The sequence below is a fragment of the Cucurbita maxima genome, unplaced genomic scaffold (assembly GCF_002738345.1).
Source record: "Cucurbita maxima cultivar Rimu unplaced genomic scaffold, Cmax_1.0 Cma_Scf00004, whole genome shotgun sequence".
In the NCBI taxonomy this organism is placed as follows: domain Eukaryota; kingdom Viridiplantae; phylum Streptophyta; class Magnoliopsida; order Cucurbitales; family Cucurbitaceae; genus Cucurbita; species Cucurbita maxima.
The window spans coordinates 2,678,567-2,691,355 of record NW_019272020.1 but is presented as its reverse complement, the minus strand read 5'-3'; the positions used below and the strand labels follow the sequence as shown (position 1 = coordinate 2,691,355).

Sequence of the window (12,789 nt, the reverse complement as noted above, 5' to 3'; positions counted from 1 at the left end):
TTGTATTTTGTTTTCATTATTCACGTGCCAAACTTATCATATAACACATGCCGTGATAAGTCTAATGGTTGCATTTTATAATAAAAAAATATTAAAATTTTCTCTTTAAAAATAAATAAATAAAATATACATCTTAGCGCGTACCTGCAAAATTAAATTCGGCGATGTTATTTAAGACCGGAAATTATAAAAATCTATATTTTTCACTTTTATTTAATACAACAATAGTAATTATGGGTGGGCCGAAAGATATGGTTGGTAGTAGTCCAAGGGCAGGTGGGACTTTCCGACCCGACAGGCGACATATTGAACCCTATTAATTAATTATATTTTTCTCGAGTCGTAAAATTGGAATATCAGACCGGTTATAAAGTTAGACACTGCAACTGAATTCAAATCTATTCGAAAATTGTCATTTACATCCCCGGGAATAAGATAGGTTTTCAAGTTACTCCATGACAGTTTAAATATTTGGAAAGTAACCCTACAGGGTAAATAAGACATTGTAGCATCATTTACAAGCTCGACTTTGATCGAGACTCCTCGATATTTCTAACCAAAATATCCTTTATTTTGATCACATCATCATCCGTTAGCAGAGCCGGATCAAAGTAGTTTTAAATAATTACAAAATTATTGTAAGATAAGTAAATAATACGAAGAAATAAAATAAAATAGAAAAAAGATTGGGAGGTAGGAAAGAATGTGAAAGTAGCTGGAGATTGCCGATGTGGTTACGACAGCCATAGAAATTAGAAGAAAAGGGTCAAAAAAGAGGTCCCCAAACGCAACTCTTCCGGTTCGTCAAAACTACCTATCTCCTCCGGTGGTCGTGTCTAAGTTGGAAAATTTTCTTATACTATCAGATACTGCCTCTGACTCTCATGTTACCATAATTTAAGAAATTATGGATTATTACGTAAATTCCAATAACTATTTTTATTATTATTATTTTATTTATATAAAAAACAAATAATGGAAGTTTGCGACAAAATCCACATCTCGCCCTTCGAAGGAAACCACGTGATCCCGGCCCCACCGTATATTGTTTTCCACAAATTGGAGCATTTTTATTTTCTGGGGGCTCTTCCATCCCTCTGTTTTTCATGAACTTATAAAAAGGGATGTAAAATCGATATTTTCTTTTATTCTTGAATGCCACGTTCGAATCTTTTAATTATAACAATAGGATTCCCATAAGCCAAAAGAAATATAATTGAAGTTTAAGAATATAAAATTAAACATGGAATTTAAAATTTTCCAAATTTTTGATTTTGACGAGCTACCAAATCGATAGTCATAGTTCATCGTTCAATTTGCTCTAAAATTAAATTTAAGCTCAATGGTTGCCTTACCCAGAGGGAAAGAAAATTGGCCAAAATTCCTTTTTATGGAAGGATCTTGCACACTGTCCCCTCATTTATCATAAATTTTTAGGGTGCTTTTTTTTTTTTTTTTTTTTAAGTGATACAAGATTAATGATTCTAATGGTCATTAAATAATGTCTGTATTAAATTTTTCAAATATTCTGTTGCTTAGGAAGCACGGTAATGGGACACATAAATTTGGAGTTATCCCATAATTAATTTGTAAGTTTTTCATTTGTAAAAAAATAAAATGACGTAACTATATCTATAATGTGTGTGATATTGAAACCTATTAGATAAATACGGTTGTAACAATACAGCTCTTATTGTACTTGCTTTCTAATAGACGGCTGGCAGTTTTTTGTATTTATATGAAGGGATTTTTTTTATAAATAATATAAAAAAGTTTTAATTCTAAATCATGTATATACATTCTTTTAAGTACATAGCCGTTAAATAAATTTATTAAATAAATAAATAGAATTTTAGATTTGCTTTTGGTAATATAATAATAATAAAAAAAAAAAAAATCCGGCATTGGAAATGATGAGGCCAAGTGGGTAGATGTGAATATGGCAATAATATAAAATCATTAAAAGAAAATTGAAAATGAGGTCGAAATTTGGCCGCTTATTTGGGAGTAGAAAATATCGGATAGCTTTCCGTGAGTTAAAGTCTCGCTACCAGACACGACTGACACATACCCGTGAACCAGCCACGCTTAAACATTTTTTTTTCCCCACTTTAACCTTCCTAAACATAAATTAATAAAAATATGTTTATAAGAGACAACACGTATTAATGCTACTTATAAATTTTTATGTGTATTTTAATTATGAAAGTACTCTTAATTTTTTTTAAAAATTAAATAGTATTAATGAAATTAGTTTAATTATAATTAGTATTCCAATATATATATGTATATATATATGGACAAACCTTGGTTTAAAGACACGTAGAAATAGATTGGTATGAGATAAGTATATAAATATATAATTTCAATGTGAACAAAAAGAAAAAAATAGGTACTCCTTTCCTACCTACATTATTAATGATTTTTTCCACATAACGTATTTATTCAGTCAATAATATAATTACGCCATAAAATCAGCTACCATTAGTGAATGATTACCTATGCAATTTGAATTATGTTTATATTTATAGGGTTAAATCAACTAACATATTTGTTTTATAATTTTTTTTTAGAATTTAAGGGTGTATAAAATTTGAAAACATATGATATACATTATGGTTAAATTATACCAAATATATCGAATTATGTGTATTATTAAAAAAATATTCATGAATTCAAAAACTTTGTATATTATTTTTTAATTCAAGGAGGATTAGAAAAAATTGAAAATTTAAGATTATTTCTCGAATGAAGTACAAATTTAGGATATATATATATATATAATAAAGCTAAGTTTAAAGTGCTTTTAAGTAGCAAAAAGGTGAGGGTAGGAGGGAAAGAGTAGAAGAAAAAGCGGTTGCACACGTGATGAAAGGAAGAAGTAACTCCTCCTCCTCCTCCGCCATTACCATTAGCGTTACCCCTTCCACGTTCCTGCAGAGCTGTCGCTAGGTCCTCTTCCGTTTTGGCTCCACTCCACGCAATTATTCACTCACTCAACAACACAACCACTCCCCACCCCCCCCACTCTCTCTGGTTTTTTTTCTTCTTCCCTCTCCATTTTATAAATCTCCCCACCCTCATTTCCCTCTTCTATTTTGATGCTTTCTTTCTGATTGCAGAGACAATGGAGAAGCCGGTTAGGATTTTTCTACTTTTCTGTTTCTTCTCTGGGCCGTTCATGGCTGCTGCTGCTGCTGCACAGAAGAAGACTTACGTCGTGCACATGGCCAAGTACCAAATGCCCCTGACTTTTGAGCACCACTTGCACTGGTACGACGCGTCGCTCAAATCGGTGTCCGACACGGCCGATATGATCTATGCGTACAAAACCGTCGTTCATGGGTTTTCAACCAGATTGACGGCGGAGGAAGCTAAGCGACTGGAGGCCCAACCTGGGGTTCTGGCTGTGGTGCCGGAGATGAGATATGAACTTCATACCACTCGTACTCCTCAGTTTCTTGGACTCGACAAGAATGCAGATCTGTACCCTGAATCAACCTCCACATCGGAGGTTATCATCGGAGTTTTAGATACTGGGGTTTGGCCGGAGAGTAAGAGCTTCGACGATACTGGGCTGGGACCGGTGCCGAGTAGCTGGAAAGGAGAGTGTGAATCAGGTACCAATTTCAGTGCGTCGAACTGCAACAGGAAGCTGATTGGAGCCAGATTTTTCTCCAAGGGCTACGAGGCGACTCTCGGTCCGATCGACGAATCGAAAGAATCGAGATCTCCGAGAGATGATGACGGACATGGAACCCACACCGCTACCACCGCCGCTGGTTCTGTGGTTGAAAACGCGAGCCTATTTGGCTACGCGTCCGGCACCGCCCGTGGGATGGCCGCACGTGCGAGGGTTGCCGCCTACAAGGTCTGCTGGGCCGGCGGATGTTTCAGCTCCGATATCTTAGCCGCCATTGAAAAGGCTGTGGAGGACAATGTTAATGTCCTTTCCATGTCGCTCGGCGGCGGAATATCTGACTATTACAAAGACAGCGTCGCCTCGGGAGCTTTTGCCGCCATGGAGAAAGGCATCCTCATTTCTTGCTCTGCTGGGAATGCCGGCCCCAGCCCTTACAGCTTGTCAAATACGTCTCCATGGATAACAACCGTCGGCGCTGGAACATTAGATCGCGATTTCCCGGCGTACGTCAGTATCGGCGACGGCAAGAACTTCTCCGGCGTTTCGCTCTATCGAGGCAAGCCATTGTCGGGAACGTTGTTGCCTTTTATTTACGCTGCTAATGCGAGTAACTCTGCCAATGGAAATTTGTGTATGACCGGTACTTTGATCCCCGAAAAAGTGGCCGGAAAGGTCGTGTTCTGTGACCGGGGGGTAAACCCTAGGGTTCAGAAAGGGGCGGTGGTTAAAGCCGCTGGTGGAATCGGAATGGTGTTGGCCAATACCGCCGCGAATGGAGAAGAGCTGGTGGCCGACTCTCATCTTCTACCCGCCTCGGCGGTGGGTCAGAAATCCGGTGACATTATACGGAAGTATCTCATTTCGGATCCAAAGCCGACAGTGACGATCTTATTCGAAGGGACGAAATTGGGGATCGAACCGTCTCCGGTGGTGGCAGCGTTTAGCTCCCGAGGACCAAATTCTATCACTCCTCAGGTGCTGAAGCCCGACATAATCGCCCCTGGCGTCAACATCTTAGCTGGATGGTCAAAAGCAGTGGGACCGAGTGGTTTAGCCATTGATGAAAGACGAGTGGATTTCAACATTATCTCTGGAACCTCCATGTCCTGCCCCCATGTGAGCGGTCTCGCGGCTCTAATCAAGGGCGCTCATCTCGACTGGAGTCCAGCGGCGATTCGATCGGCGTTGATGACAACAGCCTACACAGCTTACAAAAACGGCCAAAAGATCCAAGACATCGCCACCGGAAAACCATCCACCCCATTCGATCACGGTGCCGGACACGTCGATCCCGTATCAGCTCTCAATCCGGGTCTTGTTTACGATCTAACGGTGGACGATTACCTGGACTTCCTCTGCGCACTCAACTACACTTCGTCGCAGATCAACTCCCTGGCGAGGAGAGATTACACTTGCGACTCGGGGAAGAAGTACAGTGTCAACAATCTCAACTACCCTTCATTCGCCGTCGTTTTCGACGGTGTATTGGGCGGCGGAAGCAGTGGTTCCAGTGTAGTGAAGCACACCAGAACTCTTACAAACGTCGGCTCCCCAGGAACTTACAAAGTCTCAATCTCGTCGGAGACCAAGCTGGTGAAAATCTCCGTCGAGCCGGAATCATTGAGCTTCACCAAAGCCAATGAGAAGAAGTCATACACAGTCACATTCACAACCGCGACTGGTTCATCTGTACCGCCGAGCGCTGAAGGGTTCGGTCGAATTGAGTGGACGGACGGGAAGCACGTGGTGGGAAGTCCGATTGCGTTTAGTTGGACGTAGAAAGAGGGCAAATGAAGAAGATGGGCCTGAAAGTTAATGTAATATTTGACGATTTTCCAGCGAGAAATAGAGCTGGTTTCAATGTTTCTTTTAACATTTTGTTCTTCTACTCTACCCAGAAAAAGGAAAGGAAAGGAAAAATTTAAAAAAAAAAAAAAAAATTTGATAATAACAGGAAATTGCGTTTACTGCTTTGCTTAGCATTTTATGTCTACAGAATCCCTCGTTATTGCTTCATCTCTAACTGGGTTTTTGACTTATAAATCAGAAGGCCCTTGCAGTAAAGCTGGAACTTCTTGACAAACATTTATTTTGATGTGTACTAAGATATTTATATTGGTGGACTTGTTTATGAGACGTGTATTTTAAGAAATCTATAACATAATACTAATTTTTCAAAATTAATAGTACCATGTGCCGCAGATTTTTTTATTTCTTATTTCTTGAGCTCTATGTGTCACAGAACATGGGGGATCATGTCGCATTCATAAAGCTACATATGGATAACACATGAACGACAGTAGCAAGATTTAACATTTAAATTTATGCATTTCCAATCATTTCCCTTGTGGTATATACAAAAGCCCACAAAGGGCCCACCATATATTAATTGGGCCACAACATGTAAGCCCATGGGCCAAGTAATATATGAAATAAGACGGACTAAGCTCCAACAGAACACGTGTCAACGAAAAACACCCAAAAATACAGGCGGAGCATAAACGTGTCAAAACGCAAGAGCTTAAAAAAGCAAATAACCCAGGCGGCGGCGGCGGCGGCGGTCGCCCCTCTCTCTCCGATGACGCCAACGAGTTGCAATGGAGAAGACGAGAAGACAGGGGACTAGGTTGGTTAATAATTTAAATTAAAATAGGCAAAAGTAATAAATTTAGTGGAAAATAGAGTTGGTGTTCTATTTTTGTTTTTAATATATATATCTCATTTAAATTACTGGTCTATAGTTAGGCTTGAAATTTTAAACCTACGATCTGGAGGGTGTATTTAGAATACGTTAAGCACTCCTTTTAAAATATTTATAACAAAAATTGTTTTTAGGTTTAACATTTTATACAACAGTGTCTTATTTGACAATAATCACATTATTTTTTTAAAAAGCTATTTTTGTTCCTTTTAAACCAGTCATTTAAAAGTTATATGCTATGCTACACACTTTAAATTAAATTATTAATTTTTTTTTTTTTTTGTCAGATTTTAAAAGAATAATGCTCTAGATTTTTGCTTTTATTTTCAAATACTCTTATACTTGTATATATAAATGATCAAAATGAGCAATTGTTCACTTTAGAACATGTCCTTTCTACCTCACCTGGGGCTGGTTCCCATCTTTTACTTTGAAGACACACTCTTCTCTCTTTCTGCCTCACTTTAACTTTATCGATAAGGTTAAAAAGAAGGAAAAAGGGTAAATAAATAAAGAATGGGTTTGGTCCAAAGCATATGGACGAGGAAGACGGGCATATAAAAATAACATCTCAACTCAAATTAAATCCCAAGTCTAAGTTCCAAAGTGGTCTCTCTTTTCTCTGATTTTCTTTCTTTCCTTCCTTCCTTTTGATAAATCTCCACTAAACTCTCAAAGCTGGTAATTTCTCTCTTTTAGCTTCCAAATCATTCACTTTTGGGCAGAAAAATCTTCATTTTCCTTCACTCCCCACTTCTGCATGCATAATAATATTACCCATTTCTTCTGATTTGAATCCCCTTTTCCCCTTTTCTAATAACTATCTAAAGGGCGCCACTTTGGGGGTCCATTGCACTTCTTTTGAGCCCTTTTTGAAAATTCCTTCCCATCTTCTGTTTTTATAATATTTTCTAGTTTGAATGATCTTGGGTGTTCAACATTATTAAATCGTATTTAACATCTTAATCATGAACACGCATATATATATATATATATATATATATTTGGAAACCAATCCATTCCCACCATCCAATTATCAATTCCCTTTGCCTTTTCGGTGCTTCCAAATGCTCTGCCTCTTTATAGTCTGTCTCCCTTTGCCTTCACATTCCATCTCTCTCACTCTGTCTTTGGTTTCTTCTGTTATTACCAAAATCTAATTCTTAGACTCGAAAATGGGGAGAAGCTATGCTAATGAAGGATGGGGCGAAGATGAATTTTACATGGAGCAACTCGACCACGAAGACGAAACTTTATCCTTGTGCGATCTTCCCATACATGTAGTCAAAGACAACAAACCCCATTTTCTGTTCGAAGAAAAGCCCGGAGCCGGCGAGAACCCCATTGCCGCTGTCGACGACGACGAAGAATTTGATTTTGGTTCTTTAGGGGGTTTCAGTAATTCTTCCGCTCAGCCGCCGCCGCAAATGTGTTTGGCCGACGAGGTCTTCCACCAGGGTAAACTTTTGCCCGTTCGACTCTCTGTTAGCTCCGACACCACCTCCACTGGATTCCACCGCCGGCAAGGCTCAGGCTACGGTTCGTTTGGGAACGTCAGAAGTATTAATAGCAGTGGAAGCAGTAGCAGTAGAAGCCAGTGCTCTTCCTCGAGCGTAACTACTACCTCCATAACAAGTACCTCCGCTGTTAGAAACTCGCTGCCCAGAGTCCCGAATTTATTCCACTCCCACCCGAGCCCCAAACCCCAAATTAAGGCCTCGCCTATCACGTTTCGACAGGCGAGCACCGGCGGAGGCCGCCAAATATCCCCCTCCAAGTGGGATTTTTTCCGGTTAGGGGTAGTGAAAGCGCCCGGAATGGAACTACAGGATCTCAAACACCGGAGCAGCACGAGGAGAAACTCCTCTGTCAGCCGAAGCGACAGCGAGAAGGCCTTTATTCCTGCTGCAAGCAACGGGAACAGCGTGAAGGAGATTATGAGGAGACCTCGAGCTAGTGTATCAATAGAGAGAAAGCGCGGGGGGATTCTGAGCGGAGTTGGGTGTAAGTGTTCGGTGGGGTCGACGGTGACGCCGGCGCCGAAGACGGTGGAAGTAAGGAGGAGGAAGGGGAACAGTAAGAACACTCCAGAAAAGGAAAAAGAAGAACAGGAAAAGTTAGCGCTGTCTCGTGATCGAACGTTTGAATGGCTAAAGGAGCTCTCGCATGCATCCTTTCCCTGTGAGGCTTAGACTTAGCCCTAGACACCTAAACTGATCAACAATGCCACGCATGCTTCTAATACTTAATCTCTCTTCCTCTGTTAACAAAAAATTGAGCTCCTTTTTTCTTTCACTTTAATGATAAAATTGGGGAACTCTGATTTATGATTATGGGTAGGTTGGCTTGTTTTTATAATGTTTTTAGTTCACAAATCACAAATTAATGTCTAAAGGGAAAATGATTGTGGCGCAGACGGAGAGGGTTGAGCATCGGCAATGGTGGGAGTCATGAGAAAGAGAGGCGTTGGGGATGGACGATAGTGACAGTCATGATTAAAGCGTAGAATGAAAATGCTTTTATGGGTGAGAGAGCCAATGTGGAATGGAACAGAACAACAATGCCATTGGATCATTCTCGTACTGTTTCAAATTTTGTGATTGCAAAATGTTTGTCTTTTTAGAAGAAAAGCTAATTTTGGCCTGCCTACTTTTTCAGCCAGCTATTGTTGGTTCTTCTACATTTGGGAGCGTCTCCAATCCTTTTACCCGGTTTCTAAACTCCAATCAATATATGAACATTGAAATGCTTCTGGAATCACGATACATGTGATGTAAAATTCTTATCACAGGCTAACTAAACTAAACACATTTAATATTATTAAAATGGTGAGATCTCAGATCGATTGGAGAAGAGAACGAAACATTTCTTTATAAGGATGTGAAACCTCTCCCTAATAGATGCGTTTTAAAACAGTGAGGCTGATGACGATATGTAACAGACTAAAACATACAATATTTGCTAACAGTGAGCTTACAAGAATATTTCAACAAGAATAGATGGAAATATATCATTTAACAGGGGAAGTTGGAAGTCGACATTCAACAAAAAGTTAGACCTAATTGACTATGATCACATCAAACATTTCAATAAAGGAAAATCTGTCTTCCTCAAATATTTCTGCTTTCCCTTGGAACAATATTTATTTTTGAATAATGAAGACAGTTAAACTGACCATCAAATCATAGAGAATGACAAAGGGTAGAAGATCTAACCATGGTTCAACTTATTCCAAATTTCTAGTGTCAAGAACCTTCACTTGGCTCCATAGATTCCGACTGCATAAATTCAAGCTGGGATGAAGTGAATATGAATGCCGACCATTCAGTTTACATATGAATCATGATGAAACACAAGTATAAAGCAGAGCAAGAGACCATATAACGTGATCTTCAAGAACTGAGTGCTTAGTTTTCGAACTAATATCAGATCATGAAGTGGTTGATAGCAACCTAGGCATCCCTTTTTCAAGCAATGTATCCCCAAAGCACACATATCAAGGTGTCGTGGCCAAATTTTTCGTTGTGATGACAGCAATACAATACTTGGACTGAATCTACTTAATAGTCATATATATTAAAAGATATATATGGACTTAACGGATGCCCACCTGGAAAAGAAACAGAGTATATGGAAGGACTCCACCAAAATCTTGTCTCCACGTAATGACACATAGAAAAATCCATGAAGGAAAAAGTGCACCCCAAGGGGACAACAAATGCTCTGACCCCTCTACTCTCTTCGGTTCTCTTTCTGATAGATTCTGGCTTTCCCTTCTAGCCATTTTAGTTTTCAAGATTAGTACTCATTTAGTTGTTTGCATCTTGCGTCATGGAAGGAAATAGCTGCTGTATTGAAAGAAAGTATGGAACAACACGCCTGGCATAAATGCTAGTCTAGACAGAACAAATAAACCAGACTCTAAGTTCTCTTTATATTCCTCTTAATTTCTTCATCTTGAATTGGTTTGTGCCTATCTATAGATAATATGGATATTTTCTCGTTGAGTTTGGGGCCGATGGTGGCTGGTTCAGGTGCTAAAGTTTCAGCCCTATGGTTGAATGCTCTAAGTGCTTTTTATTGGAATCTATGGATTGAAAAAAAAAAAAAAAATTAATATTTTTTCAGGACAAATACAGGAGTGTTAAGATTTTTTTGGCTGAGCTCACCTTCGTAGCCTCCGATTAGAATTTTCAGCAATACAGCACCCTTTTTCCACTACAAAATGACCCATAGGATAAAATCCAAGCTCAATAAGATGGAAATACTCTTATATACAGGCACGATAAGTCCAACATACAATCCATATTATCCAAAACTTTTGTCAGGTGGGTGGAGTACTTGATTCCTTTGCAGAGGGATTTACGCTAGCATCATCAAATTTCACTAGCTGAACTACAACGCCATGATTTTGATAGGACAAGCCACTCAACTTTTAACAAAAGACCAATGGAACCAATGAGCACAAATGAGAATTCAACATTAAGAGACGTCAGAGTTCCAGGGATATTAAATTGAAACTATGAAAAAAAAAAATGCACAGATGTCGTTTCCAATCCCATTTCCCCCAAGAACGGTCTTTTGCAATAACATTAAAGAGTACTCCGGGCAAAACGTATCAAACAGTTGATAAAATAGCTAGCTTTCAAATTCAGACAATCCACAAATACTTGCAAAGAACAAAACGCATACCTAGGGTTTTAGAAAATGTTGCATTATTTTTCCCCAATTTAATTACCCACAATAAGCATCCGAAAACAACAATGGCGCGTTCACAAAGGAATAAATTCCAACTCCAATTATGTGATCAAAACTTCTTTAATTGCTAAGAACTTTTCAGTTCCCTAAATTGAAAATCACTAAATTTCAACATATAGTACTCAATGCCTACAAATCCAGAATTAACAAGCACTTCTTCAATAGTACGTCAAAAGGGGAACCTGGATCATGAGCCTTGTAATCAATCATCATCCTCCCTCTTCTTTGGCTTCCTGTAATTCTCTTCGATGTGTTTGGCCATCACAAGCCCAGTATTGGCGAGCTTCCTAATGTTGGGAACGTTGTAATTTTGAGCGATGTAAATCCCTAACACAGTTCCCGCTATAAGGGAGAAGCCACTTCTGATAATGCCCATCGGCGTCCTTCTTTTTCGCCGGAGCCTGAGATTATCAGCAAGTGGAAAGAGAATGGTTTTAGAGCACTGAATTAATCAGCCCACCACAACGACTTGTATGCTCTTCCCTTGTCGGCGCGCTAAATTTATCCTGCGAGGGTTTATCGGTTGAACTCGCTTGTCAGTCTCCGATGGCCCGCCGATCCCTTTCCCCTGACCTCCGCGTTCTTCTCGATCTCTCTGGGTCTCTCTTCCTTTCTCCGTCCCTCTATTTGTATTGGTGCGACTTCGAGCCTTTCTTGCTCTGCACGGACCAAAATTGTCCAGCCCTTTCTATAGAAAAGAAAATATAATAACAATAAATAAAATTGAAGGAAATTGTTGGGCTTTTTTAAGGATTCTAATATTCTTTCCTTCAAATGGGCCAAATCGGTTCTTTCCTTCAAATGGGCCGAAGAACATCAATTGATCCAGCCCAGTAAGGCCCATGCGTGAGGATCAACCATCAACTGTTACGATAATAATAGGTTCTTTATTTGCTAAGATACGTTCAAATTGTCATATAAATTATTATTTGTTTAGATAAATATGAAATTTGAGGAGAAGTATTTATATTATATATAAAATTAACTATTATTATTTAAATATATAATATAAATAGACCATTAATTGAAAGTAGTAAAGTATGCGGTCTAATTAGCATCATATCATTTGTGTTACTGCTTTAATGTTTGATTTTAAGTAAACCATGATTAATTTTAAAAACATAAACAAAAATTGAATTGACATTTAGCATCATATATATATTTTCAGCAGTATTATATTATTTAGAAAAGGACTAAGTTGAATTTTGTAATATTTTCGTAAAGCGTCAATTTTGAAGAAATGGTTTTTTAAACAACAATTTTTTTTTTTTTTTTTTAAGAGAGAGTGACATTTTAAATAAAATATTAAAGAAAAAGGAGCATAAACTGTACATATTAAAGTAAATGTCCAAATTTTTATTGTATTTAAAACAATATTTTCAATATTATATCAGAAAAATGCTGGACGCACGTGGCTGCAGCGGAAACGTTACTTTGGTAAGCGTTCCAATAATAACATATTTGGGATGATTTTTTTTAAAAGCTGCCCTACGCATGCCCTACCCAAAAAATAATAAAATAAAATACACCCAATATATAAGTAAATCAAAATAGATAATTAATTACAAAAAATTTAAAACTGAAAATAATAATTATAATAATTAGTTTTAAGTTCATTCATTACCAAAACAAAATTATGGACTTTAACGATATATATATTTTTTTTAATTTATATATAAGTTACTTT

General features: G+C 38.3%; 3 protein-coding genes across 4 annotated transcripts; 2 read left to right on the top strand and 1 right to left on the bottom strand.

The window, feature by feature from the left end:
* The first annotated feature begins 2,798 nt into the window (after positions 1-2,798).
* Positions 2,799-5,583, top strand: LOC111477791 (subtilisin-like protease SBT1.7). Its single transcript, XM_023121679.1, has 2 exons — positions 2,799-3,036; positions 3,123-5,583. The coding sequence occupies exon 2, from the start codon at positions 3,128-3,130 to the stop codon at positions 5,420-5,422; it is 2,295 nt and encodes a 764-aa protein (XP_022977447.1). The 5' UTR covers positions 2,799-3,036; positions 3,123-3,127; the 3' UTR covers positions 5,423-5,583.
* Positions 5,584-7,414: 1,831 nt separating this feature from the next.
* LOC111478847 lies at positions 7,415-9,018 on the top strand. Its single transcript, XM_023123346.1, has 2 exons — positions 7,415-8,525; positions 8,760-9,018. The coding sequence occupies exons 1-2, from the start codon at positions 7,520-7,522 to the stop codon at positions 8,771-8,773; spliced, it is 1,020 nt and encodes a 339-aa protein (XP_022979114.1). The 5' UTR covers positions 7,415-7,519; the 3' UTR covers positions 8,774-9,018.
* Positions 9,019-9,333: 315 nt separating this feature from the next.
* On the bottom strand, positions 9,334-11,777 carry LOC111478763. 2 transcript variants are annotated; one of them, XM_023123204.1, is made up of 2 exons: positions 11,285-11,777; positions 9,334-9,637 (listed from the first exon to the last, which is right to left on the bottom strand). In XM_023123204.1, exon 1 carries the CDS (start codon positions 11,476-11,478, stop codon positions 11,305-11,307), a length of 174 nt encoding a protein of 57 aa, XP_022978972.1. In that variant the 5' UTR covers positions 11,479-11,777; the 3' UTR covers positions 9,334-9,637; positions 11,285-11,304. The 2 variants fall into 2 exon arrangements, with proteins under 2 accessions (XP_022978972.1, XP_022978971.1); XM_023123203.1 differs by having other exon boundaries at positions 9,334-9,622.
* Positions 11,778-12,789: the final 1,012 nt, after the last annotated feature.